The 16,435-nt window shown below is 49.6% G+C and overlaps 1 protein-coding gene across 2 annotated transcripts in view; it reads right to left on the minus strand.

Annotated features, from left to right (window-relative positions):
* CACNA2D2 (calcium voltage-gated channel auxiliary subunit alpha2delta 2) overlaps window positions 1-16,435 on the minus strand; it is a 658,873-nt gene that overhangs the window by 93,533 nt on the left and 548,905 nt on the right. For both annotated transcript variants that reach the window (XM_044451244.1, XM_044451243.1), the window contains exons 11-13: window positions 13,521-13,679; window positions 11,213-11,320; window positions 5,838-5,916 (exon numbers count right to left, since the gene is read on the minus strand). In XM_044451244.1, coding sequence (XP_044307179.1) covers window positions 5,838-5,916; window positions 11,213-11,320; window positions 13,521-13,679 — 346 coding nt within the window. The remainder of the gene's footprint in view (window positions 1-5,837; window positions 5,917-11,212; window positions 11,321-13,520; window positions 13,680-16,435) is intronic.

A 16,435-nucleotide genomic window follows, 5' to 3' on the forward strand; every position in this document is an offset into this window, starting at 1 on the left:
TGAAGTCAAGATAGGTTATGTTCTCAGCATTCCCACACTCCATCAGGGAGGTTACCCAATCAAACATGAAATCAGATTAGCCTGGCAGGATTTGTTCTTGAGAAATCCATGTTGGCTTCTAGTAATCATTACATAGTTTTCAAGGCATTTGCAGACTGCATTATTCCTTTGTAGCCTAGCCTTCCTTCCACTTCCTATACATGTCCTTTGTTTCTAGATCATCTGTAAACTTTTTGTGAAGCCACATGGGCTTCTTCTCTTGTCTTCTACCCCTTTTCCTTGTTGGACCTGTTTGTAATTGGGCCTTTAGAATTTCCTTTAAAAAAATCCCACCCATCTAGGATTCCTTTTCTCATTAAAGTCATTTGTCATTGTTCTGAGTTTATTACAATTGGCTTTCTTGAAATCCAGGGTACATGCGTGGCTACATTTGGCTTTCACTCCCTTTCAAATTAAGAATTCAAGTATGGCGTGGTCACTTTCCCTGAGAGTTTCTGTAGCTGCCACTTTGTCTGCTAGTTCTTCCCTGTTGGTTAGTATCAAGTCAGGGAAAGCCATTCCTCTTGTTCCTTCCCCCACTTTCTGTTGGAGGAAATTATCAACAATACATGTTAGGACTCTCTTAGAGGAGCCCATCACAGAATCAAAGGATCGTAGAATAGTTGAGTTGGAAGGTGCCATGAAAGCCACTGGGTCCAACCTCCTGCTGTTGCAGGACACCACGTTACACCATCCCATCAGACGGCTGTCCAGTTTCTTTTTGAATGACCCCAGTGTGGGAGAGCCCACCGCCTCTCTAGGCAGCTGGTTCCACTGTCATATTGCTCTGACAGTGAGGAAGCCTTTCCTGATGTCCAGCCTGAATCTGGGTTGTTGCAACTGGAATTGATTATTCCGTGTCCTACACTGTGGCATCAGCAAGAAGAGATCTTGACCTTCCTCTTCGTGACAGCCTTTGAGGTACTTATAGAGGGATATCATGTTTGGCAGAATTTCTCTCCCAACAGATATTGGGGAAATTGCAGTCCCTTGTAATGATGATATCATGGCTCCTTGAAACACTGGCAATTTGCTTTTCAAAAGTTTTATCTCCATCTTTTCCTTGACCGGGTGGTCAGTAATAAACACCAACCACAGTGTTCCTTTTATTCCTTGCTCCATTTATATTAATCCAGATGCTCTCAATGGGCTACTAAGCACATCCTCCTGCATGTCTGTGCAGAGATGTGCATCTTTAACATACAGTGCAACTCTACCTCCCTTTCTGTTCCTTCTGTTCTTTGTAAACACGTTATATCCTTCAATGGTTGACTTCCAGGCATGGGAGCCATCCCACCAAGTTTCCGTTATACCTATCAGGTCATATTTTTCCTACTGTATGAAGAGTTCCAATTCATGCTGTTTGTTCCCCATAATCTGGACATTAGTATACAGACACTGAATACCATGCACTTTATTCTCTAATTTTCTTCCGACGTTGTTTGACGGTTAGGGCACCGTTAGAGCTGCTCTCCCTGTTGTGGTGCATAACCCTTTGTCTCTTGTTACATCCAGGTGTACTTCTCCCTCTCCTGTAGGATTCAGTTTAAAGCCCTCCTGATAAGCTTACTCATGCTGTGGCCAAACACCTTCTTTCCAGTCCTTGTAAGGTGCAGTCTATCCCCTGCCAGCAGCCCATCTTCCGGGAAGTATAGCCCATGGTCCCAGAATCCAAATCTCTCATGTTGGCACCACCTTTGTAGCCAGGCATTCACTTGGAGTATTTCCCCCCACTCTATTCCTCTTCCAAGAACTGGAAGGATTGAAGAGAAAGCTATTTGGGCTCTAAAGTTCTTGACTTTCCTCCCTAAAGCTTCAAAGTCTGATGTGATCTCTTCAAAGCTTCACTTGGCAGTGTCATTTGTTCTCACATGTTTAAGAAGGAAGAGATATGTACCAGTGGGCTGTATGAGCCTTGGCAATCTTTCAGTTATATCCCTAATCTGTCCTCCAGGGAGATACCTGGAGATGTCTCTCCTGACATACTTGTGTTTCCATCCCACGCAGCAGGGAGTCTCCCACAACTAGCACTCTTCTCTTCTTGTACTTGTCAGCCTTGGTATCATTGCCACTACTTTGCTAACCTTTAGCCTCTTGTTCAGTATTGCACCCAATGTCTTGCAGTTTTTCCACAGCAGGCTGCCCTCCAGCCTCATCCCTGAGCAACTGAATGCGGTCCGAGAATTCCACTGGTTCCACGGGTCTTTTAGTTCTTCTGCACCTGTTACCCGTTTCCAGGGAGCGTCCTCATTTTCCTTTCCCTCAGGATTCTCCTCTTCTGCCTCAGCTTGCTGTTGCACTTCTAGCTTCTGTACTCTGCTGAGCTGTTGCAGCTCCACTGCTTCGTCTACAACCTCTTCACCTTCTCTTATTGCCTCGCGGGTGGGCACCTGCTGCTCTACTGCACCTGCCTTTTCCTCTAGCAGGGCTAATGGCTTGCAACTGTTGCATGTGCAGGCCTTGTTGGCCTCAGGCAGGAAAACAAACATGGCACAGACAATGCACACGACCACCACTACGGAGTCGTTTCAGTCTATTCTTTCTGCTTCCTTTTTGATTCTACCGTCAAACAGGGCTTGTTGTAACAACCTGTGCTTTCGCCTGTCTTTGCTAAAGGTTAACAGCACAGTCCAACCAGTAAATGGGAATGTGTTACAAGGAAGAAAACTGGGGTGGGGGAGCTAAGGGGGGGGGGGGGGGGGGGGGGAGGAGGAGGAGGAACAGTACTGTAAGGGACCTCCCCCACTGAACACTCCGACTTGCTCTCTGTGTTCGCTCGCTCCCTGAGAGGTGGGCTGCTTGCACCCCAAAGGTCCTAGACCAGCTACTCCGCTCAGCTGGGAGTCAGGAAGCAGAATGAATCTCCCCACCTACACAGTTGCTGGTGGAAATCAGGCCGCTCTCTTCCTGTCACACCTCCCAGGACACGCACCCTTCAGCTGCAGCTCTCAGGCCTCTTGGAAGAGACGATGCTGGGCCAGCCCAGGCCCCTCACCCCTTTGCCCCTGCCTGTGTCTCCTCTTCCACCACCACTTTGCTTTCGTGCCTTCGCTTTCTTTTCTTTTTTGTTACTTCAGATAGCTTGAAGCCGAGCACTGACAGCAGGTTCTGAGGCTGAACCCTGGTGAGCCGGGCTCTGTACACATGAATTACTCAAGTTAAGCAGCTGAGGCAGGAAGCAGTGGTGCTTCTAGTGTGGAGCTCTCCATGCACGATTTTTAAAAAATGCTTAAAGCGGATTCTGACAATTGCTTCTGCCATTGCTTGACTTGATGCATTCTGGAAAAAAGAGGAGATATGGAACTGGCCAAGAAATGGTAACAGCTATAAACTCTGTTGTGAGTTTATGACACAAATCTTGGGAAACTCTTCTTCACAGCCTCCTCCAGTGGGATGAAGCTGAAATCAACACACACACACACACACACACAGAGTGATGTGCAAAGAAGGCTGCTAACAAGCCCTGCAGGCATTGTTAAAATGTGAGGGGAATTGTAACATTTGAATCACAATGAGAATAAGCTCCTACATGTACAGCTGATCTAACATCCCCTGGAGATGAGGCTGTAAAGGGCAAGGAAGCAAAGCAGAGAATGCAGAGAACAGGAATTTGGGCATGAATGGCCAGATTTATTCCCAGCAGACAGGACAGTGGGGAGATGGATTACTGCAAGCCAGAAGGTTCCCGGCCTCTGCCACCTGCTGACCGACAGAGGGGGTGCCGAAGGAACCCAGGGCTCCTGAACAATATGGCACACAAGGCCAACTTGGGTCAATGCGAAGCAGAAGCAGGACGTTTCAGGTACAAGGCAGATGGGCAAGATAAAGGGGGACAGAAAGGGAATGGGAAGAGGAGGCAGGTTCAGAGACTTGCATAACTATAGGCAGTGGTTGCCATACTGGTCTCAGAGAATAAGAAATAAAATAGGTGATGTGATTTCCTATCTGTTCATACAACAGCACACAAGCACTGAATGGTGGCACAGGTCCATCTAGTTCAGCACTGTCCATAAACTGACTGGAGGTTCTCCGGGGATTCAGAGAGAGGTCCTTGCCAGTCCAACCTGGTGATGCCAAGGCCTGAACCCAGGGCCTTCTGTATGTCATGCATAAGCTCTGCCACTGAGCTGCAGATGCTGGGCCTGCTGGGCTTGGGACAAGAGGGTGGGGGTGGGGCTGGGCCAAGGCGTTCACATCTGAGGTCATCAGAATAAGAGATGTTGTTTTGCATTTGCTGTCTTCATGCAGCTCTCACCACAATCACGTGGCATGTTTGCATGCTCTGCTAAGCCACCTGAGAAGAGGCCACGGTGGGTTGTGGGCTTACTTGGCGCTTCCAACAGAGGATCAGCACTTTGCAGCTTGCTATACCTCGTTCCCCCCCAGGCTTACTGCCCTCTCATCACTGGGATACCTCCCAGGCATTATCTCCTCTTTCTCTGTCTCAGCACGCTTTCTGCAATTGGTTTGCTAGGGTTGCTGGCTCATGAGGGATCCCCCATCAGGTCACCAAATGCACACAATCTTCTGAGCCCCTATGAATGCAGTAATCTTGATTTTTTTTAAAAAAAAATTGGGGTCTTATGCAAGTGGACAGGAGCACAAGAGCACCTGCGCACCAATTTGCCAGATGTACGGCTATCCCCCTCTTGTCAATCTCCTTGTCAATTTCATCCTTCCCGTCGGCACTTGCCTTGCCAGCGAACACAGTGTTTTCCTCCAAAGGATGCTTCACGGAGTACCAAAGCAATTAGGCCTGCCTGCAAAGCTCAGTTTCCTGCAGCTGCCAGCTCCTCCCAGCTCCCCTTTCCCCACTTGGCATTTGTTGCTTCCCTCTGCTGGTCTTTGCTGCTGGCTGTCGGGCAGATGTGGGTGTCACAGAGCCATGATGGGGATCAACAAAGGCACGCACGTTTCAAGGCAGGGCAGGGAGCGAGAGGAGTCAGTTTTCAAGACAAACAAGTGAGGCAAATTGGTAAATATACACCAATTTCATGGAAGAGCAGGAAAGTGGAGAGAAAAGTTACAGAAATTTAGCAGAGTGGGCTTGTGAATGTGTGCATTTACACGAGACCAACAACGATGATTAAAATAATAGGTTAGAAATGCATCTGGGACACTCTCCGGTATCCTTTCTTCTCAGTTTTTAGGCACATGGAGTGGAGGACATGGTCAAAGGAGGAGAGGGGAGGCAGCCCTGGTGAGACTGCAGCCTTGCTGGGCGTGCGGGAGCCACTCTTGACAACCCATGATGATGTCACCTTGTTGCGTTCAGACATCAGGATTAGCAGCCCTGACAACAAGCCACCCTGATCAATCCAAGAACAACTCATAGGTTCTCAGGGTGGCCTGTTCATGGAAAACAGCTCTGATGAGAAAAATGCTCTGCGTTCAGATGTCCCAACAAGCTACTCTGAATCAGCCCGTGGTGACAACTCACCATGGCTAATTGTGTGAATCAGGTTATTTTCATCACGCAGAAGTTAGTTACACAGATCAGATGGATTATGTTGAAGTACACTACCAAGAAGAGCTGAGGTTCCCCAGCTGAGAGAGGCAAGTTGCTTCACTCAGTCACGATCACTGGAAAATGGGAAATTCACTTTTTTCTCCAGTCCTTCTGCCCACGAACAGTATACCCATAAGAAAGCAAGAGAAGCTATGCTGAATCAGACCAAAGGCCTATCTAGTCCAGAATTCTGCTCATGCAGCAGCTAACCAGCAGCCTCTGGGAAACCTGCAGGTCAGGTCCTATAGGCCACATGGTGGTACTTCTGCCTTTGGGCCACCCGCCCTACCTTTGTTGGCGCACGCCATCCACTGCAGGGGAGTGACATCGTAGTTATGCTGTCCCACAGAAAAGGTGAACACGCGTACCTGTGAAAAAGAACAAGCAGCATTCCCTTTTACTCAAGGAAGAGAAACCGGGAGCATCCATCATTAAGCACAGAGCCTTCCATAATGCCCTCCAAACCCATAAAACGAATGGCTTCATTTGAAACATGGGCACATGGAATAGAAACCTACAAACATGCCCATTCAAATAACAACAGATGTGCTTGTCAGCTGGAGATTCTTTCGCTAAGCCTGGAGATACTTACTACGGACCTGTTTATAGGACTCCTGTCCTCAGAGCGGCTCCCCGTCAGCGCCCTCCCCGAGGCTAGCCAGATGTGTGCAGCCCTGCCACGCACCAAAAAGTTGTGTCGTGAGCATTTACTGCGAAGTGCAAAACATCTGATCCTGGGCATGGTGGCTGCTGGCTGCACATAATCCACAGCTGGGAGAGGAAGCCGAGGCGCAGAGGAATGTTCTGGTGGCTGCGCTTGGACAGTGCGCTACATGCAACGAAGCAGCGCTGCTTGATGAGCCCTGCACGTAATTTTATGGGCTGATGATTGGGAGCTCAGTTTTTGGTTATTTTATTAGTTAAACAGAAATTACTTGCAAACAGGCACCAAAGTGCTTAAGGCTAACTTACAACACTGTAACACTGTTGGATAGAATTAAGTCTCTGTGCAGCAAAAGTCAGTTCCTGCAACCAATCGGTAGATGGTAGTGCAGAAGAAACGTGGTTCCATTTTAGCTTCCAGCTGCTTCCCACCAATTATCCCTTTCCTGGTCGTGTTTTGGAAGAAGAATCCAGTGGAGGACAGCAGCTGGCTGTGTGTTTTCAGCCCCTGCACACCGAATGGCCACATAGGTGGCCCCAGTGAAGCAGATCAAGTATCCACCACTTACCTATTCGTTTTTGCAAAATGCCTAAATTATGCTGAGCATTGTTACACTGTGTTCTTATTCACCAACACATCTGCATAGCTTCATGTCACCAAAAGAATTCATTGGCTTGGCTACCATAGTCAAGAGGACCCACATGCCTCCACCCCCCCCCCCCCCGTCCCCACCCCATTTCATAAGAAAATCTAACATTTCAAGCAAAATGTACTTGACAGGCTGGTAACAATAACAGCAAGACAAATTGGCCAAGCAACATTTCTGGATGAAACCAGATTGGGATCTAGGTTTAAATACCTTTAAAAATGCTGTAGGTGCACAGATAGAAACCTGAGAGAAATGGAAGAGAATTCCCTATTCCCTCGGGGGTTAGCTGCAATCCTCACAGTAGCTGTGGAGGAATGAACCCTCCAGCAACCATACATTGTTCCCTGTGGTCATGCCAAGTATTATGGGGTGGCTTGGTCCTGAATGAGCAGTGAAGACCCATTCGATGTATAAGAGACCTGTTCTTGGTGGAACTAAACTGCTAGAATGGGTTGGTGGATTTGGATCAGCACAGATACTTGAATAGTTGGGCTCTGCCTGGGGCTGTGGCTACGCAGCCTATCATGACGTGTGTCAGCACTTCAGAAGCTACCACTTCATTACTGCTCACCTGAGTTTTTCCATCGTTCCACCCCTTTCTATCTCCAAAGACACATGCAAAAATAGTGCCTTGTCTTCCTTCCTTCCCTGTCACTCACTGCTGTTATGAGCAAGGTAGTGTTTGATCACATCTGTTGAAAGATTGGACTCCCCACTGAAGAAGCATTTGGAAAGTTATATTTAACATCCACCTCCCGTGTTTTGGTAATAGATGCTACCACTGGAAAAAACCCTTTTGCTTTCCCCGCCTCCTCCCACCCACACTTTCTGCCCTTGCTTGTCTGCAGGCAGGTGCAGCGAGTCTGGGAATATGCTATAAACATGCAGAGATGATTTCCAAGTTCCAAGGAATCGGCCGGAAGGTGCAGGTGCTTCTTGGTGGCAGCAGGACTCTGGTACAGTGCCAACCCCACAGGCGAGCCCTTTGTGAACCGGAAAGGGCCAGTGCTGCCTCTGGTGAGGCCCGTTGCCGCCCTTCGTGTTCTGCTAGGCGGGGGAAGAGAAAGGTGCTTCAGGGCAGCATTGCAGATGGTGCATCGCACTGCGCTTGAGAAACAGTCTTTCGGCCGAGCTCCCTGTTACGCAGATTGTGAAGCATGTTGCTGAGGGCTGGGTTTCCACTATGCTAATAAAAGCACACATGGCCACGATTTGGGTCAGGACTGATTTTTTGGTGGGGAGGGGAGGACGAAACTTCTCCTCTGCCCATCTCCCACCATCACCAAAAAATGCATTCCCTATGGAGGGAAGTCCCCACTGGCATCAGTGGAGCAGAGGAGAGTCTCAGGGAACAATTTCAGGGAGTAAATGGTGGTGGTGACTGGGAAAAGGTTTAACTCGCCCTTCCAGTTCTATGCTGGTCCTAATCCAAATCAGGGCTGTGCACACTGACACTGGAGTAAATAAGACCCTAGCCCTCATTTATGCACTTCACAATTTGTGTGCCGTGATGCCTGGCTCTAAGCAAAAGCAGAGATGCCGGAGGGCCGCACCCTCTCCTTCCTTTCCTATGTGTAAGGAGGAGGAGAGCAAAGCTGTGTGGGGAACATACAAGCTACTCACTCCAGAGCCCGAGCCACCTAGCAGGAGAACTTTTCTGTTTGCTCTTAATTCTAGGGAGCCTCCTGCAAACCCGGCAGGTTTGACAAAAGTACCCCATTTCGTGTATCGATAGCGTGTGCAAAGTTTCCAAGGAAGTTCTGTCCACCTTCTTTTCCGGCACTTCAAGGTCAGTGCAGGTAATGAAACCTGTGCCAGCATGTTAGACGCACCATTAAAGGGGCAGTGGCTCAGTGCGGGAGCAGACAGGCAGGAAGACCAACTGTCTAAATAGCTCACACCCAATGAGGCGGAATCCAGCAATAAAGCATGGCCGAGCCGCTTCCCCGTCCCTGTGACGGAACTGATGCCAGTCACACAGCTGCTTCCTCAATGATTTGGTCATGTTTCCCAACTCATTTATAATCTTCCATATGCAAAGATTTGGGGGGGGGGCTGTTGTCCACCCCTCATGGGCTTATGCACGGATTTTAGCTGGGAAAGCTCATTGTCATTTGAGCAAGTGAACAAGAGGCGGGTTAGGACTTCGCCTGCCTGCTCTCTAGCGTAGTTCAGGATGCCACACGCTGCACTCCGAAGACGCCCCATGCAAGGGAGGGACGAGATCCATATATCCAGTTGGGTATTTATCCTGGTCCCCATACTGCATAATTGTGTAAGGCAGGCCTGCCAGTGCCAAGGCTAAAGCTGCAGCCTGAGACAAATGCCGCTATGAAACAGGCATCACGAACCTTCTGGCCACTGCTCTCTTCAGCTTGGTAGTTCCTGGAGGAAACGTGTAAATTTCACCAGTTTCACTTGCCTGCCACCCAGGCAGAATAGAAGTACAGGCTCAGTCAACTCTGTTGAATCCAGAATGCAACCAATGCCCATGTACTGGTTAAAAATGAACAAGCCTTGATTCATAACGTCTCTAGTGGTCAAGAGGTCCTGTCCTATGAAGGAGAGTAGTCTCTTCCTGCTCCCCCCTCCAGTCCGGGGCATCATGGAAGAGGCCATTTTGGAATCCTGCTTGTCCTGAGGTGTTTGTTTTGATGGACAGAGAGCCGCAAACACTTGTCTGCAACAGTGTCGCGCTTTTCCTCATCACTAGTCAGTTACCTTGACCTGAATCAATGGCACTATTTATCTGTAACTAACAGCTGCTTCACATTTCATGGCATAGAAGTGCTTTTACAGGTTTGGCTTGGGAACAAAGCTATTTTTGCAAATATATCTGTCTTCACCTTCTGTTCTAGTTTTACCTGGGTGAGCCGGCTTGCTGTTTAAATGCCTCATGCCCTGTGATAGTGAAAAGCTCCTACATCTGATTTAGGCCTGCGTGTAAAGTGCTTCAGGGGAGGGGGAATTTGGCTTCAAGGGTGTCAGTGAAGGAATAAGTGGCTGCTCACAGGCCAGGTGCAGTGTTGTCATGGAAAGCTCAGAGGACACGCTAGCCAAGATGAGGGATCGGGAACGTCGTTGTCACTCCAGTAAGGGCAGAGCTGACACAGAGGGGCTCCTGACGCCTGCCAAATGCAACTAGGTCCAGTGCCACCAGTGACTACACTACAGGGTAACCCTTTCCGCACAGCCCTTAACTCCCTCCGACAGAAAGCGAGCTGGAGTGCAGCTCAGGCTGTGGCATCCAACTGCAGGGAGCTGGTCTGAAAAACAAAGAAAGCAGCAGCCGGGACAGAAGGAAACACTGCAAGGTAGCGCTCGCCTGCTAACTGCCAGTAACTGTATCTTTGATATCTGCTTTAAATGTCGAACGACACTGCACCACCAGCTGAACTGTGCTGTGGTGTGGGGTGGTCCCCACACAAACATACCCCCAAAGCATCCCTGGATTTGATCCCGCTGTCAGCACTGGCACTGGAGTAGCGCTGAGGCAGAGTCTCAGCATTCCCGTTGAAAAGGGGCTGACATACTGGGGAAGGGCCTGAGCCTGCAGCAACATAAAAGAATGTGGCCATAAATGCCACCAGCAACACTTTGTGTGTGTGTGTGTGTGGGGGGGGGGTCTGAAGGAAGAACCACTTCCCTGGAATGAACCAGCGAAGGAAACCTGTATCTTTTCTCTTAGAGGCTGGGAACAGGCAACGCGTGGTCCTCCGGCTGCCTGGCCTGTAATCCCCACCAGCCCTGGTTGGCCATGTGGTGGGTGATGAAGGCCGATGCGTCTGAAGGGTCATATGCTGCCCACCCTGGCCTAGAGAGACCAGGAAGCCCAAGTCACAGCGGGGTGGCTGGGTCTGCATATGATCTGGGGCAACACGCAGCAGCTCCAGTACCAAATGCAGCCCTTCCCTCGGATCGTTTCCGCCATGCTTCACCCGGCCTTCTGCTCCCCGTGCTTGTGGAACGTGTGTTTCTTCGTGCGTGTGCACTGCGGCGCTGGGGGTGGCCCCTGGGCTACAGTTGAGGGGTGGGTGGGTGGGCTGGGGTGGGCAGGGATTGGAGTGTGGATACTGACGTTCCTCCCTGCCGTGGGAGCCAGCAGCATCCATCCAGCGGGGGGCTTCTCCGGCTCTTAGAGCACGTCCACTGCAGGATGCAACATGAAGCTCTTCTCCTGGGACACCCCTGCTGGGATTGGGGGTGAGCTGTGCAACTCGCTCCCAGCTGCAGCGCTCCACGGTCCTGAAGGGGAGGCCAGCCCAGAGGGTGGAGGACCGGCGGCTGGCTACCTTAACAGGGCCGCCACAGCACCGGTGCAGCCAGGTGAGGGTGCCGGAGGAATACTCACCGTCTTGTTGGGCCAGTTGTACTTCTCAAACACGTCCTGCACGCGGTCTTCCCCTCCGTCAGTGAACATCATGATCATCTTATTGCAGTTGGCTCTTGTGATGTTGGACTGCCGAGAAGAGGCAGGTATTTGCATGAGTACAGAACTCAAAGCCACGGACATGGCACCACACAAGCATTATGGGAGCGATGAGGCCAGTAAGCTTAACACTGATTGGTCCAAATAAAGCAGGGGCAGGCCACGTCAGCCCTGTGGCTGCAGCATTCTATTCTACTGAGTCAGGCTGATTTGAGACTATTCAGACCGTTGTTTTTACCTATTTGAAGGAGGAAAAAGGACTGGCACATGTGTTAAAATCATGCACATGTAGATGGAAGTCATGCCTGGTTGCATGTGGAAGAAAACAGAAGGAAGGCATTCTGTGTGTGTGTGTGTCCACGTATGAGTATGCTTCCACATATATAAAAGAAATTGGCAAAAGATGCACATGCAGGCAAGCACAGGTATTCGACATGGGTGTACACAAAACCCTGCTCCCGAAAGCCGTTGCTACAGCTTCCTGCCTTCTTCCATCCCCTCCTCAGCTGGAGGAGCTGGCACTGAGGAATCTGTTTTCTTTAGCTGCTTCTCCAGGGGTGAAGGTGGTGCAGATGAACAGGGAGAAGGAGGGGCTGTCAGGACGGAAATTATGTTGTGGCTATTACCGCTCAGCGATTAATAGGACTATTCATCTTTATTTTGCTCAACGTCACTGCAGCCCATCTGATCCAAGCCCTCTCAGATGGGCCCTGCTAACTTTCTAATGAAATGGAAGAGGCAGCTGCTTTCATTGAAACTTAAGTGCCGACTGCAGAAGCTTTCCATTTACTGGGGGAGAGGCTGGCATTGACAGCACCCTGCCCCACTGCAGCCCTTCAGAGGCAGGGACCCACATATTGTTGGGACGAAGAACGCCGGTGCCCCTGGCCTGTTGCCCATATTTCCCCCAGTGCCGGGAAGGAATGCCACAGAAGCAGTTTCCAGGGATGGAGTGCCGATTGTGGAGGAATGTCCCCCAGTCATAGCCTCTCTCCCAGAAGGCAATACCCAATGGGGTCTGGGACTGAGAGGTTCAGGCTACCACCAGGGAGACCCTGGTCCAAATCCCTGCACAGCCCCAAAGTTCTTGGGCCAGATGCTATTTCTCAGCCTAACTGGCTTCCCAGAGTTGTTTTGGGATAAAATGAAGTGCAGCAGAACTTTGTAGGCCACTTTCAGTTCCTTGGGCCAGATATATAATGGGGGGCCAGTGCAAGTGGTGAAAATTTGGATGGGAATCCAGGGTTCTGGACACAGGGTGATGCAGACTCACAACAGCTGCTGTTTGGGGGGAAGGGGCAGTGGGAATACATAACAGCATTATTTCTTCCCTTTTCAGCTTCTCTTCTTCTAAGGAACTTGCAGCTGTACACATGATTCCTCTTCCCATTTTATCCTCACCACAACCTTGTGAGGTAGGCTAGTGTGAGAGCTGTGCCTGGCCCAAGGAGACCTAGTGAGCATCATGGCTAAAAGGGGATGTGAGGCTGAGTCACCCTGTCCTGGCCAGCAATGTGCCCACTCGTTATGTCACCAAGGAAGATGGGAGCTGGTGGACAAGGCCTGTGGGCATTTCTCATGATACTCTCCCCCACTTGGTATGAGGAAGCTTTTGGGAAATGGTTGACATAGGAATCTAGAAATGATAGTATCCATGTGAGGCACACTCTCAATGCCCACAAGCTCAGGAAATTTCTGAGCTGCTCATGCATCTTCAGAGCAAAGTAGCATGCCTCCAGAGATGCGTGGATGCATTTCTGGTGACTTTCTCCCTGGCCTCACCAAAAGCAACTGCTTTGGAGCAGGAGTATGGAACTCCCGGCAATCCTGAGTGCCAGAACAGGTCTGTGGAAGATGTCTCCAAATTACCAAACATGAGTTTGCATTCCATTTTGCAACTTCACCATTTGATTTGTACAAATTATTTTTTAGTCTCAAGGAAAAATTTCTACAATTTTGGAAAACTGCACACATTTGGAGAGTTTTGCTTTATTTTTACATTTGGTTGTTCATTTTCCTATTTGCACACAATGAACAGCAATCACAAACGAGAATATAAATTGAGTGCAAGATGATCAGTTAGAGCGGGTTTGGGGAATCTTGTCAAGTTCAGGCATCAGTCTTTGACTATCCCTAATCCCCTCCATGCATTTTATTTGAATTCTAGGACTTTTCTCCTCACAATCCTCCCACCCACCCCACACATGCCTGGCCTTCAACCCTTGCTTACATTTTGCAGCTGTTCAAAAGCATACTCAAAGCCCGCCTTGTAGTCAGTGGTTCCTTGAGCCTCCATTCCTTCTACGTCTTCTTTGAACACTTTCTTGTTGCGTATATTTGCCTGGACCAAATGCTTGAAACAGGAGACAGGCTGTGCCTTTTGGTTAAACTGGAAAGCAAGATACAGGGAATTGTAATGCATTAGAACAGGCCAGGAGACAGTGCAGATGACGCTCATTTGATCCCCACCCCTGTTGTTTAGTGCAGCTTTCTCCACCTTGGTGCCTTCCAGTTGTTTTGGCCCTCATTTCCCATCAGAGGCTGCCAACATGGCCAGTGTGAGGAATGCTGGGAGTCACACTTCAAAATATCTGGGGGGTGCCAAGTTAGGGGAGGCAGGATTAGTGAATGACAGAGTCATGTGTGCTTTGAACAGTACCAAGACGAGACTATCTTGTTCCTATCGGCAAACTTAGCCTTTGATGCAGACAGCCAAGTGGGATCATTAGGGATCAGTCTGGGTCTGGAGAAATTAGCTACTGTTGGCAGAGACCTCCTAACCACACAGGTATCCGCTCCACCATTGCCAGATAGCTCGACACCAGACATGCATTTTAGCCAAGTCATTGAAGAAAACTGGAAAGAGAGGGAGCCAGGGTGTTTGGGAGATGTACGTGAACGGGGCAAAGAACACAGGGCTCCCATGCTACGTATCTGGGGAGAAGAGATCAGCCAAAGCCAGCTAAGCGGGGGCGGGGGGTGTTGTGACACTAGGAAGATCTGCAGTTTATCCAGTTCTGATCGTCTGCCCGCAGTTCATGGAGAATGGCTGGTCAGCAGTCACGGCCCTTTAAGCTCTACCACCAGTTTTTGCATCCTTGCATGTATCTGTGTTAAGCTGAATTAAATCTAAGAACTCTGGGAACTGTAGTTTTTCAGGAGGGGAGGAAGGACACTAGGAAGCCCCAGTAGAGAGTTCTCATTATCTCAGCCAACTATTTTGCAAGACTCTTTTAGGGAAAGCGTGACAGTTAGAGGGATATAAGATGGATATTTGCAGCACATGTGAGAGACTCTAAAGGTGCGGACACAAAGCCCTGTCATAGGAGATCTGTCTGTCTGACTGCTATTCTGTCCTTCTTCCACGTTCCTTGCTTTTATCTTTACAGAAGTCCTGTGTGGTGTGAGAGGCTGAGAGAGGGAGACTGGCAGAATGTCCTCAAGCCAACCTCATGGCTGAGTGAGGTTCTGAACCAGTTTTCTCTTGAACTTGACTTGACCATGAGCTTTTGGTGGTTCTAAAAGAACTAATGGTCTGCAGAAGTTATTTGTGGCCTCCCCATTCCCCTCGTGAATGTAATACTTGCAGTTCACTATTTGAAGTGCACAAGACCAGAAGGACAAATGAAGTGGCTGAGATCAAACTGCGTGATGAGAAGTGGGAGAAATGAATTCTCGGTCTCTTTGCTGAAGGCCAGGGCCTTTTCATTCAGAAGGCCCAAATCTGCACCTGGGTTTCTATGGGACTGTGGAGGAGCTTGTTGGCATCAATGGAATGATGCGATTTTTCTTTCTCCGTCTGTGACTGAGAACAGAATGAATTTGTGGAGAGCATTGCTGTGATTACCTGAACACCTCCAGGCGTGCTTTCTGCAGAGCATTTCAGTACCTTATCACAAGGTCACAGGCCCAGTTAAGTGGGTGCCCTGTGCTAAGCTCCTGTTCAGAGAGGGCTGACTTCTCACTCCGAGAATCTGGCCAGGCGGGTGAAGCGAGAAAGCACTCATTTTTGCTTATGGCTTAGTTTGCTGGAAGTATGGAACATTCATTTAGGAGGCAGTGATCCAGCAAAAGTAACGAGGCTAGACTCGTTAATTAGCACAGGCGCGCTCCTTGCCAGACAGCAGGCACATGATATGGAGAATGACGGAGCTCTTCATTTCCTTCCCGATATACCTTTCTTTAGGGTTGTGGAGAAAATAGTTGGAAAACTATTACCAGTGAGGAAGAGGAATGGATTTAATTTGTATCAGGGTTCAAATTAATCAGGGCTTAACACTCATGCTAGATTCCAGGCTTAAAGCAACCTTTTCCTGCCTGGCTGAGGATGATGAGACTCATAGTCCAAGACATTTGGAAGGCGCCAGGTTGGGGGAGGCTGCCCTGACGCATGAATTAACTATGAATAAGGGTCAACTTGGGCTGATGAAAATTGCCCTTCCCATGCCACTGACTGCCCACAGCTGCTCACATTCATCTGATTGGAAAGGAAGGCTGGGCTGAATTCCCACGGCCCCCCTGCCAGGGATCCCAACCCATGTCCTCTCCCAACAATCCGCCCTCGTGCAGGCACTGGTTGAGCACTGGATTCGCTCAAACAGGCACACCAACAGGTCGAAGGAGGCTATTTAAACAGGAGAGGCGGCAAGGACTGGGACTGAAAAGGGAAGGGGAAAGGCAATTGAAGCACAGCAGGAGTTTCTAGCCCCACCTCCCCAGAGGATGCAGACTCTCCAGCACATCACCTTGACAAGGCAACAACAAAGCCAAGCCTACTCCACACAAGCCAGGCAGTGGGTCTCCCACGGGCAGAGGAGCAGCAAAATCAGTTGGGCAACAGGCTCAGGCAAGTTCGCTCCCAGAGAGACAAAAGACCCATTCCAGGTGCTGGCATTTCATTGCCCCTGGGGCCGGGGGGGGGGATCCCCAAGAACCCATCCTGGGATGGACTGTATCACACTGGGCATATCCCGCCTGGGCCTCTTCCCAGCTGCAGGCAGTAAAGCCCAGACAGTTGACCTTGGGACCAAACTCAGCTCATCCCGATAAGCTTCATGCATGAATCATCCAGCTTCCCAACCTTCCCTGTAAGGCCCTGTCAGGAGAAACAGCAGAAGAACGGGCCAACTTGGCTAACCCCTGAGC

Source organism: Varanus komodoensis, unplaced genomic scaffold (genome assembly GCF_004798865.1).
Source record: "Varanus komodoensis strain SLA01 unplaced genomic scaffold, ASM479886v1 scaffold6_2, whole genome shotgun sequence".
Taxonomy (NCBI): Eukaryota; Metazoa; Chordata; class Lepidosauria; order Squamata; family Varanidae; genus Varanus; species Varanus komodoensis.